General features: G+C 37.2%; 1 protein-coding gene across 2 annotated transcripts in view; it reads right to left on the minus strand.

Annotated features, from left to right (window-relative positions):
* Window positions 1-1,028: 1,028 nt before the first annotated feature.
* RBM46 (RNA binding motif protein 46) overlaps window positions 1,029-22,106 on the minus strand; it is a 33,643-nt gene continuing 12,565 nt past the window's right edge. Inside the window, exons 1-6 of one of the 2 annotated variants that reach the window (XM_063422735.1) lie at window positions 16,742-16,852; window positions 14,344-14,505; window positions 10,237-10,704; window positions 8,245-9,024; window positions 3,853-3,912; window positions 1,029-2,546 (exon numbers count right to left, since the gene is read on the minus strand). In XM_063422735.1, the coding sequence (XP_063278805.1) occupies window positions 2,521-2,546; window positions 3,853-3,912; window positions 8,245-9,024; window positions 10,237-10,704; window positions 14,344-14,505; window positions 16,742-16,772 (1,527 nt within the window). In that variant the 5' untranslated portion in view covers window positions 16,773-16,852 and the 3' untranslated portion in view covers window positions 1,029-2,520. Of the gene's footprint in view, window positions 2,547-3,852; window positions 3,913-8,244; window positions 9,025-10,236; window positions 10,705-14,343; window positions 14,506-16,741; window positions 16,853-22,106 lie in introns of those variants that run through there. The other variant, XM_063422734.1, reaches the window with a different exon arrangement.

Genomic DNA, 22,106 nt, shown 5'->3' on the forward strand with positions numbered 1-22,106 from the left:
TTCTAATGATGTATTCTTAATAAACTGCAAAAAGCCTGAATTAGAGCAACAGCATACTGCTGCTGCTTCAGCTGCTTATTCCTTATCCCACTGTTCTTCACTGTAGAACAAAGGCAAATTCTGCCTGAGGGTTGTAGTTGGCTGGCATCAGCCTAGTACTCATTACACTCAAATCTTTGATAATGGTTTAGTACTGTCACACGTTGGAAATACTGAAAATAATTGCCAGGATACATGCTCATGTTAATAATGATGGGATTTACTAGTCTGTAGCAAAATTGGGGTTTTTTTGCCTCAGTTGGAAGTCTGATTAAGGATGTTACACACCTGAAAAATGCAATCCCCTGGCTTTCTACAGTACTGGGCAGTACCTGCTTTTGTTCACTGAGGAGGTACTTTTGTTTGCAGCTTTTCTTCAAGTATTCACTGTAGTATAAACAATCTTTGTGCACCTTGGACCACAGCTCCCTTAATTAGCTAACAACATCAATTTTACCCAGGTTTGCTTGGTTCAGATTTCCATCAGAAATGCAAAAACCTAAGTCTTCGTCAAGACACTTGAAAAATAAAATGAAGCTTATTTCAGCATTCTGTAGACTAGAATTCTCAGGCTGCCAGGAAAATACTTTTAAATTACCAATCCCATGTCTTATCAGCGTTATACTGTATCAATCTGTCTCAAATACTGATTTTTGTCTTGGCCTTAAAAACCAATTAGTTTAAACATGGATTAAACAAGTTCCCTGTTCCCTTTACACATGAGTTTTCTACGAAATCCTAACCTTTTCACAACTTTCACATGCCATAAAAGCTAATCAACTGACTTTATTTTCAAGAATTACTTTTTTCCAGTCTTCACTCAGCCACTTAATCACCCTTCCTTTTGTTCTGCAAAGCACTGGAGCCTTTGGCCAAAGCTTATTATAGAAAGTGAAGTGAATCCTCCAAAGGAAGTTTGTGAAGGTTACCAAATCTAAAATAATAATTTATTTTTCTTTTACACGCACCAAATATGAACAGCATAAATTTAATATAAATGTTAATTCGTGTACAGAAGTAAAACACATTATTTCAACATTAGAAATTGCAACATGTAAAATAATTATTATGTAGCTAATATAAAATAAAATGAAACTGCTACAACCGCACCTAAAGTAACAGCAAAAAGGACAATTTAATATGGTGATGAAATACACTGAACCAAAATACATATTGGACCACAACAATTGATTGCTTTTAAGAAAAATTATTCAACTTGAAATCTTTCCATTGCATTGTTTTCTGTCTACATATTATTCCATTCTGACAAACAATTTTCAGATAAAACAGCTTACAAACAACACTTGCAGAGGTGAGGCCCTTAGATATTTAACCACCTGGCCCATTCCTTGTCAATGAACTGAAACTATGTAACTATAAAATTCCATAAATAAGAATGGTCTACAGTATTAGTATTAGTTTCAGACTGCCAAAACGGTAAAAAAAAGGCTGTTATTCTTTTGTCATTCAATTAATAAAGCACTCGACCAAGAAATGCGAAATAGTCAAAAATAAAGATGGCTCACTCAAAATGAATTACATATATCTAATTTTAAAAATCAAAAACTATTTCCAGTTTAATGCTAAACAATGTTTTTTAAGAAGAACATGGCCTGATTAGAAAGTGAGCAAGCTGCTGTTCCACATGGCTACCACAGGCAAGCACAGGTGCTGGTTTCAAGGGAGAGCCTGCATAAAAGTAAGATCTCTATGAATATGAAAGCACAAGTGTGTCCCAACAAAGAGGTGCCAACAACAGGAAATACAACCTAATGAGCTGTACATAAAAATACATGTAATCTGTATCTGTCAAGGGTTTTTTTGCCTGTTTGTGTCTCCAAAAATTAATGAAGGTATTGAACCTCAGTGTTAAGACTAAGTAATATAGCCTGATGGTACATTGATGTAAAGACCTTCAAAATGCCAGTTTTTCATTGATGTACTGCTATATCAGAGGCAAAGATTTTACTGGACATGTTCTTCGTATAAAATTTTGCATCAAGTTAACGGAAGCAGACTTGAGGATGGTATTTAAGTTTCATATTATGCATGTTTATGTATGAAAAGGAAAGAGTGCCAGAATAGTGCTTGCTGTTTTGTTGGTGAGTTTTTTAACATTTAAGATTTATTACATACAATAGAAGCTGTAAAAATTCTGTGTGAAAATACAAGAGTAGGAATTGTGGCAAACTGTTTCAACACTAAATATAAATTACTACTGTATAGACTATTACAGGTAATAAAAATCTTTTAAACAAATTATCTTTTAAGACCCAAATTTAATCAAACTAACTAAAACAATTTAACATTCAATTTCTCTAATCTTTAAACTGAAATGCTTAATACACATGCTTTGAAGAATTATTCATCAATGAACATGGAATGTGAATTTCCAGTAATTGTGTATCATTGGGGTGTTCTTTTTCCTTTCATGACAAGATCCAAAGCAATAAATTCCAAACTTCTCTTCTTCGGGGAAATTCAAACCAAGTAGGGTGTACAGTTGACTGTAGAAAGAGAGGGGGAGGGGGATGAAAGAGACTTTGATTTCAGCAAACATACTGCATTATAAATTTCAAGATGAACTTAACTGTTAAGAACTTAAGATATAAAGGTGTAACGAAAGCATTCAATGCTGTGTTCTTCCCTTTCCTTTGCTGCACTAACTTAAAATAACTAAGAAACTGTTTAGTAACTGACCAAAGGGGTTTTTTTCTTAAGAGCCTTACAGTTTCAAGAGACCTCATTCTTCGGTACTAAACACATTTCCTCATTCTATAGATACAATCACACACTTTTAACTCAATTTCATAGTAATAACCCTCTGTTTCACCAAATGGAAAACATTAATACAGACAGCTTTCAAGTGTATATTCATCATTGTTCTGAGCAGTATTAGCTATATATATATCATACATATCCTAGCAGCAGTCATTAATATTGCATATTTAACACTTTAGATCAGTCTACACTCAACTAAGCACCAAGTTCTGCCTGAGGTACACTGCATAAACAAAACCCAACTTCATTGTGATTATCAGTGGAGTAGAAAAAACAATGTTAATTTATATCCTGTTTTGAAGTGACTGACTCTATGGAAGGCAGACAAGTTATTTCACAGATAAACATAGCCCAACAATGTTGTATCTCTCTTACTTCTTTTCCAAGGTCTCTTACATAGGCCAAGATTTACAAATTGATGTTTCCTGTCCATTAGCAGCAGCCAAAAAAATAACTGAATCTTTGGGAAATATTCTATATGCCTGAGATTAGAAGCTTCCAACAGTAAAGTTAAGACAGAGCATGGATTTAATGTCATTTTCAAACTGCCTTGTTAGCTTTCAAAAACCATTCTCACAACCGTAAAAAAAAAAAAAAAAAAATTCATCCACAACAGCATATCCAAAAAAACCTCAGAGGAGACAATAGTATCTTTTACATGAAACTGACTAGCCAAAAAATAGTCCAAGTGTCCAGAGCAGTAAGAGCTCCCACTTCTCTACTTAAATTTAAATCCAAGCTGGAAAGGCTAATAATTAAGAAATTAATGAAAAATGACTCAGACATTTTATGTATAAAAACCGTAACCTTCCTTTGTGCTGCACAACCAACAAGAACATCAGACTGTGTGTTCCATCAGCAGGTACAGGGCAGCAGAGGTACGGTCTCCTTTGGAAAAAAGGAACTGAGAACCTCTACAAGCCTTCTTAGAGCTTCTGGGGAAAGCACAACTTCTCTAACAGTGCAAACGCTAAGATAGCGTCTCTGACAGGGCAAAAAGCTGCAATGAACAATCCTGAGAGGCTTACTCACCTTTACTATCCCACCATGCTGCATTCAGGGACAGCAATGTTATATATGCTTGCTCGGGGGCTGTTAAGAAAAAATAGTATGTGTAACTCATCCAATAAATATTTCAGACTTCTAGACTCATACTGTTAAAGAACTTCTTATACTACATTCAGAGCCTTTCTAAAGATCACTAAAAACCCCCAAACCATGAATTACCCCATATCATCTGTACTTGTACAAAGCCAGCAACTTTTGTATTTTTTTCAAACATCTCACAATTTGTGGCTGTTGATTGTTCCAGAGGCAATATAATTAATTTTGATAAAGCAAACCAAGGCAATGCTTAAGTAAATTCCTACAACAAAACATGAAAACCATCTCACTTGACCTTTAGTTTTGATATCCAAAATCTGCAATCTGCAGATACATTTGTTCTGAGACACAGATACTAAATACAGACTCTTGAACTAGGTTATAAAAGTTTTATCTGTGACTTGTAAATTGCTACTGCAAGCAGTATCCAAGATGTTTAAACAAGTGAATTCATAGCAGTAAGATACAATGCCTGTTCCACATATAGAAGTACCATTTACTATAAAACTTATACGTGGGGAACTGGAAGGAAACTACTATTTATGTGCTATAGTTAGTTATTAAAAGGCTTTTTCTTGAAGAATTTAACAGTTTATTTTTCTTATAAGTGCTTTAAAATATTCTCTTCCACCTAGAAAAATCATTTCATAAATTGTGCGTCAGGGAGATGTAACATGAAATAGCATGCATGAAATGCAAACACCCTACAGAGGAATACCCATTTAAAACCTGGCAGACCCGAAGCAGGAAACTTTACTGAAACTTCTCCCATTTTTCCCCATCACGCTTAAGTGGAACTCAGCAGGGAGAGAATTTCCCAGGACTTAGCCTTTGCTCCAGAGTATGTTGTCTTAAGGACTAGAAATAGGTTCTGACATATTCTGGTATTTCCTTAAACCAGTGGAATTCCACCAGCAGCAAGTGAAAACAAACCAAACAAATAAACAAACCAAATAAATAAAAAATAGTTTTCAAAAGAAGGCTCTGCTTTTCCAGGCTTCAGATGTTTACTCTTACTAAAGAAAGGGAGGTAGGAGTTCTCCAGCAATTCAGCGCACATCCCTGCAATTTCATGTTTTCCTCTGCCTGTACTTTGTAGACGTGTGGATGAGCCAGTTTGATTCCATAAGCTACAAACCTGCATTATCGATGCAAAGGACCTGAATGAAAACAACACCTGCTATTTTGGGATTGACTCTGCACTAAGACTGCTTCTGGAACACAGGTGGAATATCAACTGTGTGCTAATTACACAACTACACCGTCTCTAAACTGGAGCTGCCTCATATTTAGCCAGCCTCCAGCACAGCCAGAGTAGGAAGCCTTAAATGTTTTCTAACTGGATGCCACATTTAACAGCCAAGCACCATTTTGCAACTGACATTAAGGTGTTGTGTAACTTCTGAAGGCACAGACTTATTTGTGCAGAAATGTAATTCAAATTAATGGTAGAGGTATCAATTCTTCTACAGGACATTCTGGTGTTTCCCTATTCTGTTCCCTATTCCCCCCACTCTTCCCCCTGACAACATTCCCCTTCTGAAATTTCAACATGTAGCTCTGCTTCCATTCTGACAAATGGACATCCAGACGTGTGATTTCCACACATTTTGCCAAGCCTGAGTGTTTTCACTCCCTTGATCTGTTGGTAATTTATCTAATATAGCCTATTAATCTTTCCCTGACAGCATACTTTTTCTGTGTTTTTAAAGAACCATCATTTTCAAAATATTCAGGTGACACCAAGTGGTTAGTAGTTGTACTGCTGTCTGCGCAGGACTGCTGTGTACCAGTACTATATAAACTTGTGTAAAAACCAAGTATTCTGTAATGCGTAAAACCAAATACAGAAATACATACCACAAAAATGGTAACAAAAAGAGGGGCAGAGAGATTATTTTATCTTTATTTTATTATATTCTATTTATAATATAATAAATTATATTTATATTATTTATAAATATTATATAGTGTATAAATTATATAATAAATTATGTATATAATTTATATACACTATAAATATATAAATTATATTATAAATTCAGGTAAATTTATTAGTATATAAATATTATATATTTAATATAATAAATTATATCTATTATTTTATAAAAGAGAGAGAGCAAGCCTTGAGATTATTAATCAAAGCAGCCCTTTCTCATTTACTTACCTTAAACTATTTATATTTGCTTTAAAAAGAAAAAAAAACCCAGCAGAACTGAACCTGTACATATCATCAAAAATGAAGTGGCCAAAAAATTAGGTTCCTGTAAGAGAAGTTACTTACCAGAAAGAATTAGGCCCTATGTCATCTTTTGTACACTCGTGTTTATATGAAGTTACTTCCAAGAAACACACTCAGACTTTTCCCAAATCACTGCTAGTTATCAAAAAGAAAAAAAAAAACCCAAACAGACAAAACACCCCCAAATCTCAAAGAAAAACCACAAGGCATACATCCATCAGCAGCATCAGCATCATTCAACATGTCAAACCACACAACACTTCCACGAGAAGGAAGGATTCTGTCACATCTAGCAACTCTTCTTTACCTGCAGATACTTCTTTCAACACAGAATATATATTAAACTGGAACAGAAATGACTTCTTTAGATTAGACAGAGAAAAGAAATTGTACTTTTAGACTCCTTAAGGCTATGTTTCAGCATCACAACAATGCCAACATCAAAAAGTGGGGTTTTAATCAATATGAAAGATGTGTATCTTTTAATAGTCAGACTTGTATGTTTGCTTCAAATTAGGGCTCTGTATACTCTTTGCAGGCCCAAATCCTCACAGACTGGAATGCACAGAGGCCACCAAAAGAAAAAAAGTGTTATTCAAAGATAAAAAGACAGCATTACTAGCACTAGGCCATTAGGTAGACAGCTGTTAAAAAACAAACCTGGTACTTGGGAATTCTACTAAATACCAATTCACATTAATTAAAGTGGATTACATGGCACAATCAAATGCCAAAAAGCTTTAGAATACTATTAATTTAAATCCACTTTAAGACCTTTTCCCTATAGCACTTGTAATTATGACTGAGAAGATAAAAATCTCAACACATACTTTCTTCATTTTTTTTTTAAGTCTGCATTCAGGATTTGCCCACAGCTGTGAATAATCACTCTTCATCTAACTTTAATTGCTATCTTGATTCTTTCCCAGAGAAGGAGAGAAAATAATAACTAAACTGGGCAGATGCATTTGGTCAAGCATAAAACCTGCAACTGTCTTTATTCTTCTTTTAAGGAGAGCCTCACACCACTATTTTGAGTTTAGTATCACTTTATCTTTTCTGTTCAGGATCACATGGGTTATAAAGGTGTGGCCCTAATTTTCCTAGCTAGAAAAATACGGAAATAAGACACTCAAGTCAGTCAAAATGCTGTGTGTATATAAAACCAGACATTTAGCCATTCATTATTCAGAATCACTTTGGCCATCTGAAAGCCAAGGAGGCTTTCAGTTACTGGAGGCGGCCGAGTAACTTAAACCAAAGTGCATCACCGCTGAAGTAGAGAAAATGTATAAGGCTTTGTGCTCCAGCGATGGTTCTTCTAACACCTTTTGGCCTTGCCAAGTCCAAACTCAAGGAAAAGAAAGAACATAAGCAAGAAGAAGAAGAAGCCTGTTTACATTTTTTGCATTGCAAAAAAACCCCATCTTAGTCAAGCCTGAAGTAAGTCTGCTATGAACTCATCCAAATGAGGAATCTCACCACAGCCTACATACATCTCAAGAGACTTGCGGAACAAGTGCTAAGTAGCAGGATTAGGAAGAGAAGAATGGCAACACTATTTTAACAGTGTACTGCAATCACTTTTCCAATTCATCAAGATTAGAACAAGTGAGGGGAAAAAACCCAACCAAACAAAAAATCCCCCTCTCTCCAACTTTCTAATATAAAAACTTTCCTCTTCCAGTAGTTGCATTCTGATGCTAAAAAATGCAACATATATAAATGAAATGCTAGAACACAGACTTTCAAATAAATGTTCAGCACCATAACCATCTCACAGATAACCTTAAACCTAATTTACTTATATGTCATCTAATTCTTCCTTATACATCATTCCAGTAGATAAATGTAAGCAAAAATGATCCTGGCATTGGACTGTTTAGATATTTACAGTGTTTCCTCAGAGCTCTCATCTAATGGTCCACACTCAACTGACAGAAGAACCAACTCTTCTGTAGACTACTTTATAGAAGAAAATACACACATGCACCAAGATATGCACACCAAGAACAATTTTAAAGTAACTTTTCTAACTTCAATTCTTCATATATATAATAAAAAATGTTTATGCTTACCTAGATGTAAAAGTGTGAACTGTGCTGCCAATTCCTTTGCATCTTCTACTGTTGTACAGAGTTTTTCTGGCATGAAGTAACTCTGAGAATCATCTGCAATACTAGAAATATGCACCTTGTACACCAAGAGTATTTTCCCATCCTGACTTGTGGTTGAATACAAGCAGTATTCTGGTGGTGCCCAGCTATTTTTATGGCAAAAATAATCCAGATGCATTACTGCAGAACTGAAGTGATTCAGCTTTAAAGAATACATGCTAACTGGAGTAAGCTTTATTCCTGGAAAAATGGGGTATGTACTTCTTTCAACTTCAGGGGGGGCTGGACTGTGCTGACCATTAAGACGAATTGAAAGAGTTGCTGGTTTCCCCAAGGATTTTTGAGTATCTTCTTTGTTAGGAAACCCTAAGAGATTTTCAGAACTGGGACTTATCTGACCATTAAAATGTTGCTTCCAAGAACTTTCTTTGTTAACTGGCTTCGCCAGTGTTACCTCAATACTGGCTCCATCAATGCACTTTCCATTCATTACAGACATAGCAGCAACTGCATCTTCACGGTGGAAAAAATGAACAAAAGCATAGTCCCTCAACTTCTTCACACGTTCAACCACTCCTGGTTTGAACTTGTTGAATTCAGCTTTAATTTTGTCCTCTGTAGTAGATATCATTAAATTTCTGACATACAATACTTTAACTCTCTGCATAGTTTCTTCATCAACTACTTTCTCAGGATCTGCCCAGTCTACTTGAATAGTATGACCCCAGGGCTGGAACGTTCCTAGAGCAAAGAAGCATTATATACATAAGAAACATGCAACGGAAAGCAGAATCATTCTTATCACCTACCTCTACAAAAAGCAAACATGATGCATACCACAAAAAACTGGCATTTGTTGCCTATATCTACTTAAGTTACTTGAAATTGTAAAAAACAAATGAGACTCTGCAAAAATGGCAAGTGTTTTGTTACCTTTGGGTTCATTAAGCACCATAAGCTGCCAAAACAAAGACTTTGTGACATGCACATACACACACACAAAAGGAGACCAAAAGTAATGCATTTAAAGCTACTAAAGACAGTCTCTTCAATAATATCACTGCTTCAAAAAGCATGGGCAACACCTGGAAATAGTAATCTAAATGTGTATCTCTAGCACAGCCCTTACTCCAGATTGCAGCAGATTTCAGAACCCAAACTAAAAGAAACAACAAAACCCAACCTGCTTTGTTACTCATGTCAACCCATCATTTTGCATATCACACAGGTTTATTTTCCACTCAGTGATCTGGAGGTATTTCTCCCACCACTTTGCACACACACACAAACATATATATATATATATGCAAAATATACCAATTATATGGTAAATATATTACATATTATTACCAGTATTCTATTGAAATTTATTTTATTATTATATATTTGATGTTTTGCATTTTCTGTATTGCATATACTTTTGAATATTTATTTTCAAATTTTTCCTTCAAAATTATTTTCTACTAAAATGTTAAAGAACTACTTTTTGATTTTTTAAACATGAAACATTCACATATTTCATAGTGATGAAAATAACATCACTCATGACAACCCACAGAAAATATGGGGCACATTCAAGGCATTATCCTTTCTAAGCTCACTTTTAAGAGAATTTGAGTGCAGAGCCTTGTGCATGTAAATGAAAACTGAATGTGTGTCCATGCAAATACACACTGGTGTAAATAGCTAAATTACATAAAATTCATGTCTGGTTTTTAATTGTCAGAACTACTTAAATTATCGCTTCTTAAAAAAATAAGTTAAAAAAAGCCCACAACAACAGAACATAAAAAATAAAATCAACATTAGCCAAAAGGCAACACTGCAGTTTTGTTTCGTAACTGTCAAAACACCTTAAAAATGGAAAAAAGGGATGATCCACCATCTCATCCCAGCACAATATGGAAATAGATATTCCCCATAAAAACTCAGTTTAATTACAAACAGTTTTACCTGGGATTAGTCGTCTTCTAGCCATTGCAGCTGCTCTGTGAGATTCATATTCTACAAAGGCAAAGCCACGATTCTTAGTTTTGTCAGTGGCATTTGGATAAACAATGACATCCACCACTCCTTCTGTAACTTTCTTCATTTCATTCAGTATTTCCTCTTTCTTCTTATCTTTAGGAATTGCTCCAATAAACAGTCTGCAGTTGTCCAAGCTTACGCAGACACCAATAAACTTCCCTGGACGAATTTCATAATTATTAAGAATCTTGATGGCCAGCTGGGCTTCCTCTTTAGTGGTGTACATCACAAAAGCATAGCCTCGGTTCTCACCACTGAATTCCATCATCAGTCTGAGCTCATAGATCTTCCCTGCTCTCTCGAAAACAGGAACTAGTTCATCTTCATACATATCACGAGGGATCTTACCCACAAAAACTTCACATCCACGAGGTGGTGGAGGACCTTCCCAACCTTAAATAAATTGTTCAACAGCAACCTTAGTAAAAATGCACATTTCCATCACACCCAGTTTGGATGTGGGAGTTATTTATTTTTGCTCTCAACTGAAAACTAGCACCAAAAATTCTCTTCTATTGTGCCTTATTTCTTTTATGTTTAAATTAAAAAAAAAACCACCAGAGTTTGCATTTCTTTCAATTCCATCTTCTGGGCTTTTTTCCAATGGAATCTGTATGACAACACACTGAACCTGTTTACCAAAACACTGACAGGTTTACCAAGAGTCTCTATTTCAATCATTTTATGCCCCTTACGATTTTATTTCAGTTATTAATAAAACTGATATACCTAAGAAAGATACCTAGGTAAGAACTTTGGTTTTATTTTCTACTACAACGCTTTAAAGTTACAAAATGTTTCTCTACGCTTCTTGTCTGTATTTTTATAAATTTTGGTATGGGTTCCCAGAGCAGCACTTTTTTTTCTTCCTTGACATCATTCAAAAAGTCCAAACATTTTGCTTCCACCTTCATTCATCCCATAAAATAGAACTCCCTAAGGAAAGCAGGATGCAGAGCCAAACTTTCTGCAGCAGTCGAAAAAGATGCAACACTTTTACTCTAAAAACAGACCACAGTTTTCACAGGCAGTAGTAGATGGTAGGAAAAACAGAGGCAAAAAAAAAAAATCCACGGAACAAGTCAGCCTTTGGTTGACATCTGAAAGCTGCAGAACATCTGTGCTTCTCTCCTTAAGCCAAGGACATTCAAACATTCTTTTATATCTCTGCCATATATACTGCAAGTTATGTTCACTAGATAATGTAAAGCTGTTTTTACGGTTTTAATATTATGTAGTTATAGTCTTCAAATATGGCACTCCATTTTCCCAAAAGAATAAAAAAAATTTAAAAAATGCTTGTTTGGCTTTGTTTTTTTTTTTTAAAATCAGACAACTCAGGTAGAATGTTCAAAGGCAGACACTCAAATCATAACTAAAAGCTTTTTCTTATGTTTTTGACAAGAAAGGTTTTCTACAGGAGAAAATGGAAAGAGTACAAAGATGGTAGAAAAAACTAACACAAAACTTAGTAAGAATGAAATGACAAAGCATAACAAGTCAAGGTGAAAAAATAATTACTCTTGACAAGTTAAGACAAAAAGATAATTAAATAATGTAATTTGGTTTGAAGTTCAGAATAAATTACATTTAGATGATTTTGTTATTAGCGTTTTTCCTTAATGTATTTTCGCAGATCCTGTGATTTACTTGTTAAAAAAATTAACAGAATTGAGAGATTTTTTTGCCTTCTCACAGAATCATTTTTCATCTATAAACTGTACACCCACTGTACAGAAAGAACTACATGGCACACAGAGAAGCTACCAAGGCATCAGAATTGACATGCAGTTGGAGTCATACTGGCATGACTTAGCTAGGAAAAAGCTTGGCTCTGTTCCATACAGCATTCCACATTTTCATCATTTTCACCTTTATAAACATCTCTAAACCACTTCAGCTGAAGTCTGACTGGACATGGCAGCTAACACCATTTGCAGTACTGCCATCACTCACATTGTGCCAGTGCCTTCCCCCATAAAAACAATAAACCAGCTGTACACCACTTAGGAGCTCCAAAGACAAAGGCAACTGCACACCTCAATCGAGAAAATATTGTGCACGAGTCACAAAATTAAATAACTAGCTTTATTTATTTATTAACTAGACAAACTTTTACCATCCTTCTCAGCCCGGTAACTTGACTGAACAGTGATTCTCAGTAAGTAAAATCCATTTACCACACAAAACCCCTCCTTCTAATTTTAAAGCTGCACACTAACTCAGTAGTACAGCACATTGCTTCCAACTGGAATTAGCCTCTGACTTCGGACTTAAAGAAAACTGGTCTGTGCCATATTTGCCCATGTGGGACATGTACTTAGCAGAGCAAACATGGAAAGTTAGTCAAAATCATTACACAAGTAGCTGACCAGAGAGTTTCCTTGAGTGGGTACTTGATTCATTGCTGGACAACAGAAAATGGGACTCCTATTTTTGGAGCTATTTTTGCAGTTCAATCAGCCATTAGTTATAATCCTCCCACTGTTAGTGTCCATGCCATCTTAAACCTCCACGTAATTCTAATGACTCACATGCCTAGTGACATCATTGGTCCACTGCTTAGATGCAGCAAACATAAAACTATGAAAATTCACTTTCATCTTTTTTCTTTAAACACTGTACAGATACATTTTTCACAAGTGGCATACAATAAACAAGAATTGTGCCAGGTAAAAAACCTGTAATTTTTAGGGCAATTTTCAGCCACATCTGCCGAGAACAGAGCTGACAGTGAGACAATCCTTTGACAGCAACACAAGCTTATAGAAATCACATCTTAAGCAAAATTCAGAGTAAAGCTCTTCATTTAAAAAGATAATGTAATTTCCTACAAGCCATCTCAAACATTCAAGTCTCACCTGGTCTAGAGCCATTTACAGTAACTTAGGGTAATTTCCAACCTAAAAAAAATGTTTTTTCAATGTCCTCTGAAAATACATGAAGATTTGAAGGAAAGATACATACCTAATGTCAATGAACAGATTGATGGAAGAGATACCTTGTCAAACCCATCTAGTTTCAGAAAATATTAGTAAAACTCACTTTGCTAAACAAACACACTTAATACCGTCTAATGTTCTAATTAAAAGACATTATTATGTAAAAGATGTATAACAACTTAAGAATAGGCTGAAGTTAGTGATGCTCTGCAGTTCTTTTTCCAGTGCCATTTTCAAGACAGTTTCACAGGGTTTCTTTTTGCTATTTTACACAGGTTTAGTGAAAGTACTGACAAAATTTAAGACAGAAAGACTTCCAGAGAAATAATTTTGATGTAGCTCTAACCTAAACTACATATAGCAATAAGTAAATAAAGTTCATGCTTATGAGCACAACTTATAAAGACACAGGATCACAGGCCACAAGTGAGAATGAACTGAAACAGCAGCACAAAGCATTTTCCTTTCTGCTTGTCTAAGTGCATAAGGTGATTCAGAAAGAGGAGTTACTGTACTCCATGTCATACAACTAGGCTTAGTAGCACAATTCTTGTACAGTGCTGATGTCAACAACACTCAAAAAATTACTCAAAATAAAAGGAATATTTTATAGTCAACTCTGCAAACAAAATGTGTTAATCTTCACTGGTGCTCTTGCAGAGAACCAAAGTTTGTAAAAAGAATGCTTCGGCCAATACAAGCGCTAAGGGGTAAGAGAGGACACCAGGTGGGTTATGCCTCTACCACCAACTTGTTTTTCCCTTCTGTGTCCCTAAATGTGTTGAAGGGTGTTCTCAGTCATATTGAACACACTTGGCTTTGTGAGCTACACATTTGTTCTGCTACCTGTCAATTTTAGCTGGTTTTAAAGCTGTGACATTTTATGTCCACGTAAAGCAAATGTTCAACATAGTCTAGCTCATGAGATCTTAAATTGCTGGAAACTGTAAAACCCATCAGGACCCTCCTCATATGTGTTGTGCTTCTTGCACTGTCTCCTTAGGCTTCTACTACTGCTCCCTGTCAAGATACACAACACGAGGCTTCACCAACCTTCAGTCTCAAAAGAAATCTCAAAAGAAATGCTTACCTGGAGGAGGACCACCAAATTTTCTTTGTCCATTTTGCTGAACCATGCTGTATCCAGTCTTCTCCATTAGGGCAAGTAAAGCAGCCCCATTTTGAGCACCCCTTCGGATTTTGCTGCATCCATTAGCTGCAGCTTTATTCTCCTCGTGCATATCTGCAACACCTTCAACAGAATATCGTAAATATTCTCACTCGGCAAATTCTAAGTTGTTACATGCATACAGAAGCTACCAAAATACAGAAAAACCACTCAGGCTACACTTGACTATTTACCACAACTTTGTTTAGCATGAAGCTTCAATCCTACACCCAACCACTATCACCTATGTACTTGCTTTCAGACCACTGTTCTATAGCTGGGATAATCTGGAACTCTGCCCAGCAACTACATAATCTATATTCAAACTTTCCTAAATGCTATCACACCTATCACAACATAAGCAGCACAGCTATTTTTAAGAGGGCTGCCCGTCAAGTGGAAGAATGAACTGTTTCATAAACCATGTCATCACAGCTGTATAAGGGACCACTAAGCTACTAGAGGTGACAAGTTCCATTATCTTATTACTATATTTTATAAGAATACCAGCTCTTTCAAAACTGTATTTTAGTACTAAAATACTGGAGGAACACGTGAAGTCCATGCCCAGTTATAGAACTCAAAGGATGCATGAAGATAAATAATTTAATTAACACCAATATAAAATAAAATTAGCCAGAACTGTCTGGCAAAACTAGGGGTTTGGAATAATCCCACCTCTGAGATCCCTATTTTCATAGCTTTATCCATTTCCACAATTTCAAAAACCAAACCTTATCACTATGGTTGCTACTGCCCTATCTCCTATTTCGCTGGCACACCAAGATCTCTCACAACAGATTTAGGTTTCTGTCACCCAGGTGATGGAAAACAATCACACCACTTGGCAATTACCAATTTTACTAGTCAAGCCACTAAAAAAAGCCCAAGTCAAATGTTTCTTTCATTGCCTCTTTTTCCTTCTCCAATTTATTAATTCTTTTCCCAAGATTTTCTGCCCTAAGGTCTGCTTAGGCAAGCAATCTTTTTCATCACTTCAATCCTTTCTCCAAATGCCATTTCCAAGTGCTATGCCGCTTCTTAAGAAATGCTGCCAAAAAAATCATCACCAGAAAAATAAAAGTACCACTGGTTGTTCCTCAGTACCTCTTATATTTTCAGCTTTGTCTTCAGGCTTAGGCTCCAAAAGACAATGTCCTGAGATATCACTAGTTTATTTTTTATAAGAAAAACATTTAAAAACAGCTTAAAGTTCACATAAACGTTTCTTGATAACCCACTATTATTTGCTGAACGAACCTGAAGTTTTTAAATAAATTATAGACCAAGTTTATGGAGTGATGAAGTGCCTGTTCCCCTACTACATTTATGGATGTTATGCTATGATATTACTATCCAGAGGTGGGGCTGCAGCTTATTCCTCCACTCCTACCCCAGCTTTGTAATTTCAAATGTACTTTGAATCAATATAATTACTATTTCCAAGTGCATTTTTTTCACAACAGCCTTCGCAGGACATTCTACCAGACTCCACAAATCCTTTAATTAGAACAGTGTTAACAGTAATTTTTCCCACTGTACGGAAAAAAGATAATTTTTCCCACTTTAGGGCAGGGATATACTTTTTTTTTTATTTTTTCATCAAGCCAGTATTCATTTTGGGGCAGGAATCCATGCAAGCAACCACTCTGAAGAAGTTTAAATTACATCTGACACAGGGCACTAAAAAAGCCAAATTTTTAACAAAATTCCTGGCTTCATCAAAAGAAGATTCCAGAAAAGCAACAAGGCAGAGCACAAAGAAAATCCCCGACAGGCACGAGCAGAAATAGCACGGCTCCCACCTGCTAGAAATAGTGTTCCCTCTCCTTTCAGCAAGTGAAGTACACTAACTGTGTTTCACAGCCTAGAAGCTCCACAGAGATTCCGTAATTAGGAAATCTTTTGGCAGCTTCAGGCCTAACAACGTACGGAGATGTCAACGCAGCTAGAGCGAGGAGGAGGCAAACTGATTTTCCCTTTGTCTCGCTGAGTTCAAAGAGCGGGCCAGAGCGTCGCTATCTGTAAGGGCAGCAAGCGGGCGCCACACGGGCACCCCGGGAGCTCCAAGGGGCGAAGAGGCCCTGAGGAGCTGCAAGAGGCCCATGCAGGAAGCAAGCCAAACTCGGGCACGCCCGGGCATAAACGCCACAGACGCGACTGCATGTGGGACAGTAAAGGAACAGAACAAACTCAACCCCCCGGAACCTCCCTGCGCTACACCCGCCGACGCGCACATCGAGAGCCCTTTCTCCACACGGCTTCATCCCTCATGGAGGCGCCGCCTCCACCTTTCCCCACGGCAAGGACCTGAACCCACCACTATCCCCAGGCAGACGAGGCCACGGCATGACTCCCCGCTGTCCCGTCGGGAGCCGAACGCCACCGAGCGCTGACCAGCCGCCGGCCCTGCTTTCCCTCGCTCTCAACCCGTCCGGCCAATCAGCGGGCGCGGAGGGCGGGCACGGACACAATTGACGGGCCGCCTCAGCCAATCACAGCGGGGTGAGCGTGCCCGGCACGCGAGCGCTCTTCAAAGCGGGCGACGGTTGGGGTGGGGGGGGGGACCGTGTCGGGCGTGCGCGCGCCGCGGTCTCCGCTGGAGCCGTTGGGGCGGCGCGCGCTGCTCCCGCCTTCAGGGGCCCACGCGGCGGCGCCGCAGCCGGGCGGCATTCCGTGCCCGCTCCGTGCCCCGTGCGTGCCCGCCGCCGGGCAGAACCCTGCCGCTCTTAGAGCCTGGCTGCTGTATTTTTTGCTGCTTTGGGCTTTTATCTGCTCCGAAATGGCATATTTGGGCTTTTAGGGTGTGCTCCGGCGTGCAGTCGTGCTTTAGGGAGTGTTTAGTTCCTTGTGCATGTCTGCGTTGGCCAGTAATACCAAAGTGTAATATCACAGAATCAACGAGGTTGGAAAGTACCTCTGAAAAAGTCAAATCCAGCCAACAACCCAACACCATCATGTCCACCAGACCGTGGCACTAAGTGCTGCCTCCCATCTTACACGGGGATGGTGATTTGACCACCTACCTCCCCAGGCAGTACATCACAATATTTAATTACCTCTTCTGTGAAGGAATCCTTCCTAATATCCAATATAAACCTCCCCTGGGTGCAGCTCAAGGCTACGTCCTCTTGTCCTGTCGTGGTTGCCTGGGAGAAGATACGTCTGGTTTCAATCCCTGTTGGGTCAGTTAATATTTCAGTCTCTTAGAAATGAACCCCAGGAGCTTCACAACAACTGCAGCCACTTGCCAAGCCAGTTGGGTTGGAAGCCCTGCCGTTCTGGCACTGCTCCTCAACTCCCATCACAACGCCTTAGGGTTCTCATAGCAAGGCACATATCAAATGTACCAGGATTAATACAGGGTGTGGGATTAGCTTGCAAGTTCTTCAAGTTGTTATCATAATGTTGAGGCTCGTTTCTCCCATCTAGGAAATTAAAGTCTTTCAAAACCAGTATCCTTTCACCAAAAACTTCTCCCCCTCCCTTTTCCTAAGGTTTACATGCTCAACTGCACTCATTACTAAGACAAAGAATCCCTGAAATTCTACCTTCAGTACATGCAAATTGATCTTTATTATGAATATGTTCCAGAGCTTTTAGCAATCTCACTTTAAATCTGTACTGCCACAGAATTGCCACATTGTCATATTTGACATTTAGTTATTTGAGTTTGCTTATTTTTCAAAGAGAATGCATGTTGTGCTTTCATTAACAATGGCATGTTACACTCATCATGTAATTTAGAGATAGTATGCCTTTATTTTAAAGTTCTGAATGGCCAACATACCAAAGCTATTGTCTTCAAGATTAAATTTCACTACCTTTTCATTTCAGGTGCCTGTTTGTTTTTTGTTTGGTTATTTTCCCCCTACGCCTTAAACAGCCACAAAGCCTCTCATAGGAAACAGTTTGGGGTATATTAAGTCAAATAAAGTTTGTGACATTTTGACTGCAGCTGTGTGTCCCTGTTGCATTAGAGACTGCTCACTCCTTGGCCGCAAACTCCATGTGCCTCAGTTGCTGTTGGTGGTGAGAAATACTGAAGGAATGCAGGCAATTTCTTTTAGATGAAAAAAACCCCCACCCAAACCCACAATTCCTCAGCATTTCCTTTGTATTTCATGTAAGTGACACCTTACTGGATAGGTTACCATGTACAGCCATTTCTGGAGTACAGTAGAAGGTCTCAAGGAAAACATAAAACTTTGTAATCAGGTTTTTCACTTTATGGCGTGAATAACAGAGAATATAAAAATAACCAAAAAGTAATCAATGTTTATAATCTCTTATTAAACATCAAAAACAAACATAGGAGCTAAACACCCCCACCTTTCTAAAAGAAATTAATGATCCTTTTCTTCCTTTGTTCCCCATGTGCTAATTGGGTATCAGTTCTCAGTGCCCACAGATGCAAGCTGCTTTTCTTTGATGATCTGACTGTTCACTATAATTAGGATTTACTAAGAACAACTGTTTATAACCTGTATTTTTCTTGGATTTTGCTATGATTCATAATAAAATCCATGCTGAATATTTGAAATCTTTTTCCTAATAAGACATGATTTACAAGGGAATGGAATATTTTTTATTAAATTAAGAACCATATCAGATAACTTCAGGTCTTCAGAAGAGATCTTACACACCTGAAAGTGTTTACACTCTGGAAGTTTTATTCACTTGTTTTTCCCTTCTGAACTTTTATCAAAGAATGGGAAAAAAGAACCTGGCCCAAAACATGTTTTGATATTTATCACAGCATTTTTTTTATTGCTCTGTTGAATCAGTACCTTAGGACATAGCTGTTTAACTTTCAAACCTGATAAACAGAAAGTTATTTTAGGATTATTTTACAAGAATTACAGCATAATTTACTAGAAAGCATTTGGCACCAATTCTGGCTAGAAAATTACCTTAAATTGCAAATAATATACTATTTGCCCCAAAGCTTTATACAGTTCCTATTAACACTGAGTTAGTTTCCTCACTAATGTCTAGTTGAAACTCTCACAAATCTGAGGGATGAGGAATGAGGACAGCGTCTTGCCAAGATTATGACATAGATTCCTTTGGCTAGATTTGAAAATGTGAAAGAGGCCTTTTTCTTACACATTTTGTTTTATAGTACTGTACCAGACAGTGCTTTTCCTTCTAAGTTGTTTTAGGTAGCTGTAACACAGAAGCCCTTGATATTTAACTTCTGTTTTATTGGAATGCTAGCAGGTCCCACCATATATATTCCTGGAGTGGGCTATTACTGCAGTTGTAATATACTTTAATAGAAGCATTAGTGGTGTTTTGGCCTGCAGCAGGAAAAGAGGGTATGTTATATTTCTCTAGACTCTGACAGGTTTGATCTGTAGGTAGTAGAAATACTTTAAAAGGAAGCAGACATCCTTTGAAGTTTAGACAAAGGTCTCTGTAGAAAACCCAGACATATTATGATTGTAAATCTAATTATAATAATCTATCGGGAAAGACTTCATTTCAATCAATCAGTCCATTTTATTTTGTGTTTCACTTTATCAAGCACTGCAATGCTTGTTTATTAGGATCCTCCTAACAAGGCATCCTAGTGCCTAAAGGTTTTTTTTTTTCTTGAAAAGCATGGTTTGTTCTCGTTCAGCTTTCTGCCTTAAAAAGTTGGTGGTTTTTATAATTTTTTAATTATAAAATTATGAGACCTAATATTGCTGAAATGAGCACTTGGAGGAACAGAATATTAATTGTACAAAAAACATAATAAAGAGTTTCTTTTTTGGTAAACCACTTTGAGACACATGACACATGATTTTAACACACAAAGTTAAAAGATATGCAATAAAAAATGAAAAAATGGATCTGGAGCAAGTTCTGTCTTCAGTGAGTACAAATGTCAACAATTGCACTGATGTAAATTGAATTAAATCAACTTTAAGCCAATATTGCTGAGTGTGGAGTGATGTAAAATGTGCATTAACAAAGTGTATAAATGTCTTTTCTTGCTTTTCCCCTCATGACATCCAGAACTATTGCTTTCTGCTCTTTCTAAAAACCTGGGTCCTTCATGACAAAGCCATGCCTTTTTTCACTGAGCAAAATGGCAGTTTTCTGGCAGTATAGCTAAGCCTGAAACGGAAGGAGCAGAAGGGAACTTCTCAAAAAGAAACACCACAAAGGGTTGGTGGAAGAAGTGGTGAATGTTAGGAAAGAGAAGTGAGAAAAGGACAGGAAGGAGGGAAGGGCCAAGGGAGACAGAAAATCCTCTCCTACAGTCTTTTGATGTTCCCCATCACAGAATGCTTTCCAGTCTGCTTTTTAGGCAGATGTTTCAAAAGCATTCTGAAACAGAGATAGATCCTATTAACTTCAGTGGAGGAGGAATTTAAGAGGATTGGCAAGAAAATGGCTACTGCTGCAACAAGCTTGAAATGGGAGTTTTCTTCACAGAAAGATGTGAAGCACAAAGAACCGTAAAGCAGGCTTCCTTCCTCACACCTCTGGTGTCTCAGTCCTCACCAAAGGGCTTGGAAAGATCAGACACAGTCCTGCTCAGTTTTTTATTTCTCTGCAAATATTGCCAAAAATACTTGAATTTATGGTAGTTTCTGTGAAAATCTTAGAACATATCTCAGCATTGAAACCAAATAGGTGTTAAACTGTAAAGTCTTTGGTCATACCAGATCTGATGTAGACATTAAGTGGAAGTTTATCAGGGAGTCTGAAGACTTTTATATCACATTAGCTTTTGAATATTAAATAATTCTGGATATAAATTACATTGAGTGCAACAATGGACAAAAATATTTCATTCCACTTTTCCTAAATTTAAATATTTAAAATACCTTTTGAGTAATTTGAAAGTGGAAAGAGTTCAGTCTTTCTTTAGGTTGCTCATACTTGGCTTTGAATTCCTGCTTGTACTGAGAATCCTAAAAGGCGTAGATGTATCCAGTTCACATCTTCTTAATTTGCAGTCCAGTTGCGGTAAGCTGCTGGCTAGCTTTTAAGTCAGGAAACTGTGTTCTGTCAATACCATTTGTAATTGAACAACTTACAGTGCTTCTGTGTACTTTTCTTTATTAGGGGTGTAGTGCTCTGCTTGGAGACACAATTAAGAAAGTTTGATGCAATGTTACCTGTAATTTGGGGGGTTTCTTTAATTTATATATACACACACATTTTTATATATTTGTCACTTATACATGCATAAAATCCTGCAATTTCTCTTTGATTATTCCTATGGTATTAAGTACAGCTAACAGAATGGTTTTTAAATGCTTTTCTGTATCTAGATATCGTCTTTCCTATGAAGACTAGTGACACAACCAAAACTGTGGTGAAAATCTAAACTAAGAATCACTAACTACATTGTGGGCAACTATATAGTATAGTAATAATTGTATTACTAACTATAAAATCAGTGTAATGCATCTTAACTGTTCCTTTCATTTCTGGTTAGATGTTGCAGCAGTGAAACAGGAATTCAAAATCAACATTTCTAAACAGTTATATCGACTTAGTAAATGTCTGACCTGCTCGTTCTTTAAATGCGAGTTCCACAGTTAACTTCCCAATTTGCAGGAGACTGTGCATTTTCCTCACTCTAAGAGAGCCACTAGGTGGGAGTATGTTATCTTAAAAGGCCCTTGGTCAGCCACGGCTTTTGACATGTTGGAGGAGCTCCACTCCTCTTTTCCCGGCAG

The sequence above is a fragment of the Prinia subflava genome, chromosome Z, assembly GCF_021018805.1.
Source record: "Prinia subflava isolate CZ2003 ecotype Zambia chromosome Z, Cam_Psub_1.2, whole genome shotgun sequence".
Lineage (NCBI taxonomy): Eukaryota > Metazoa > Chordata > Aves > Passeriformes > Cisticolidae > Prinia > Prinia subflava.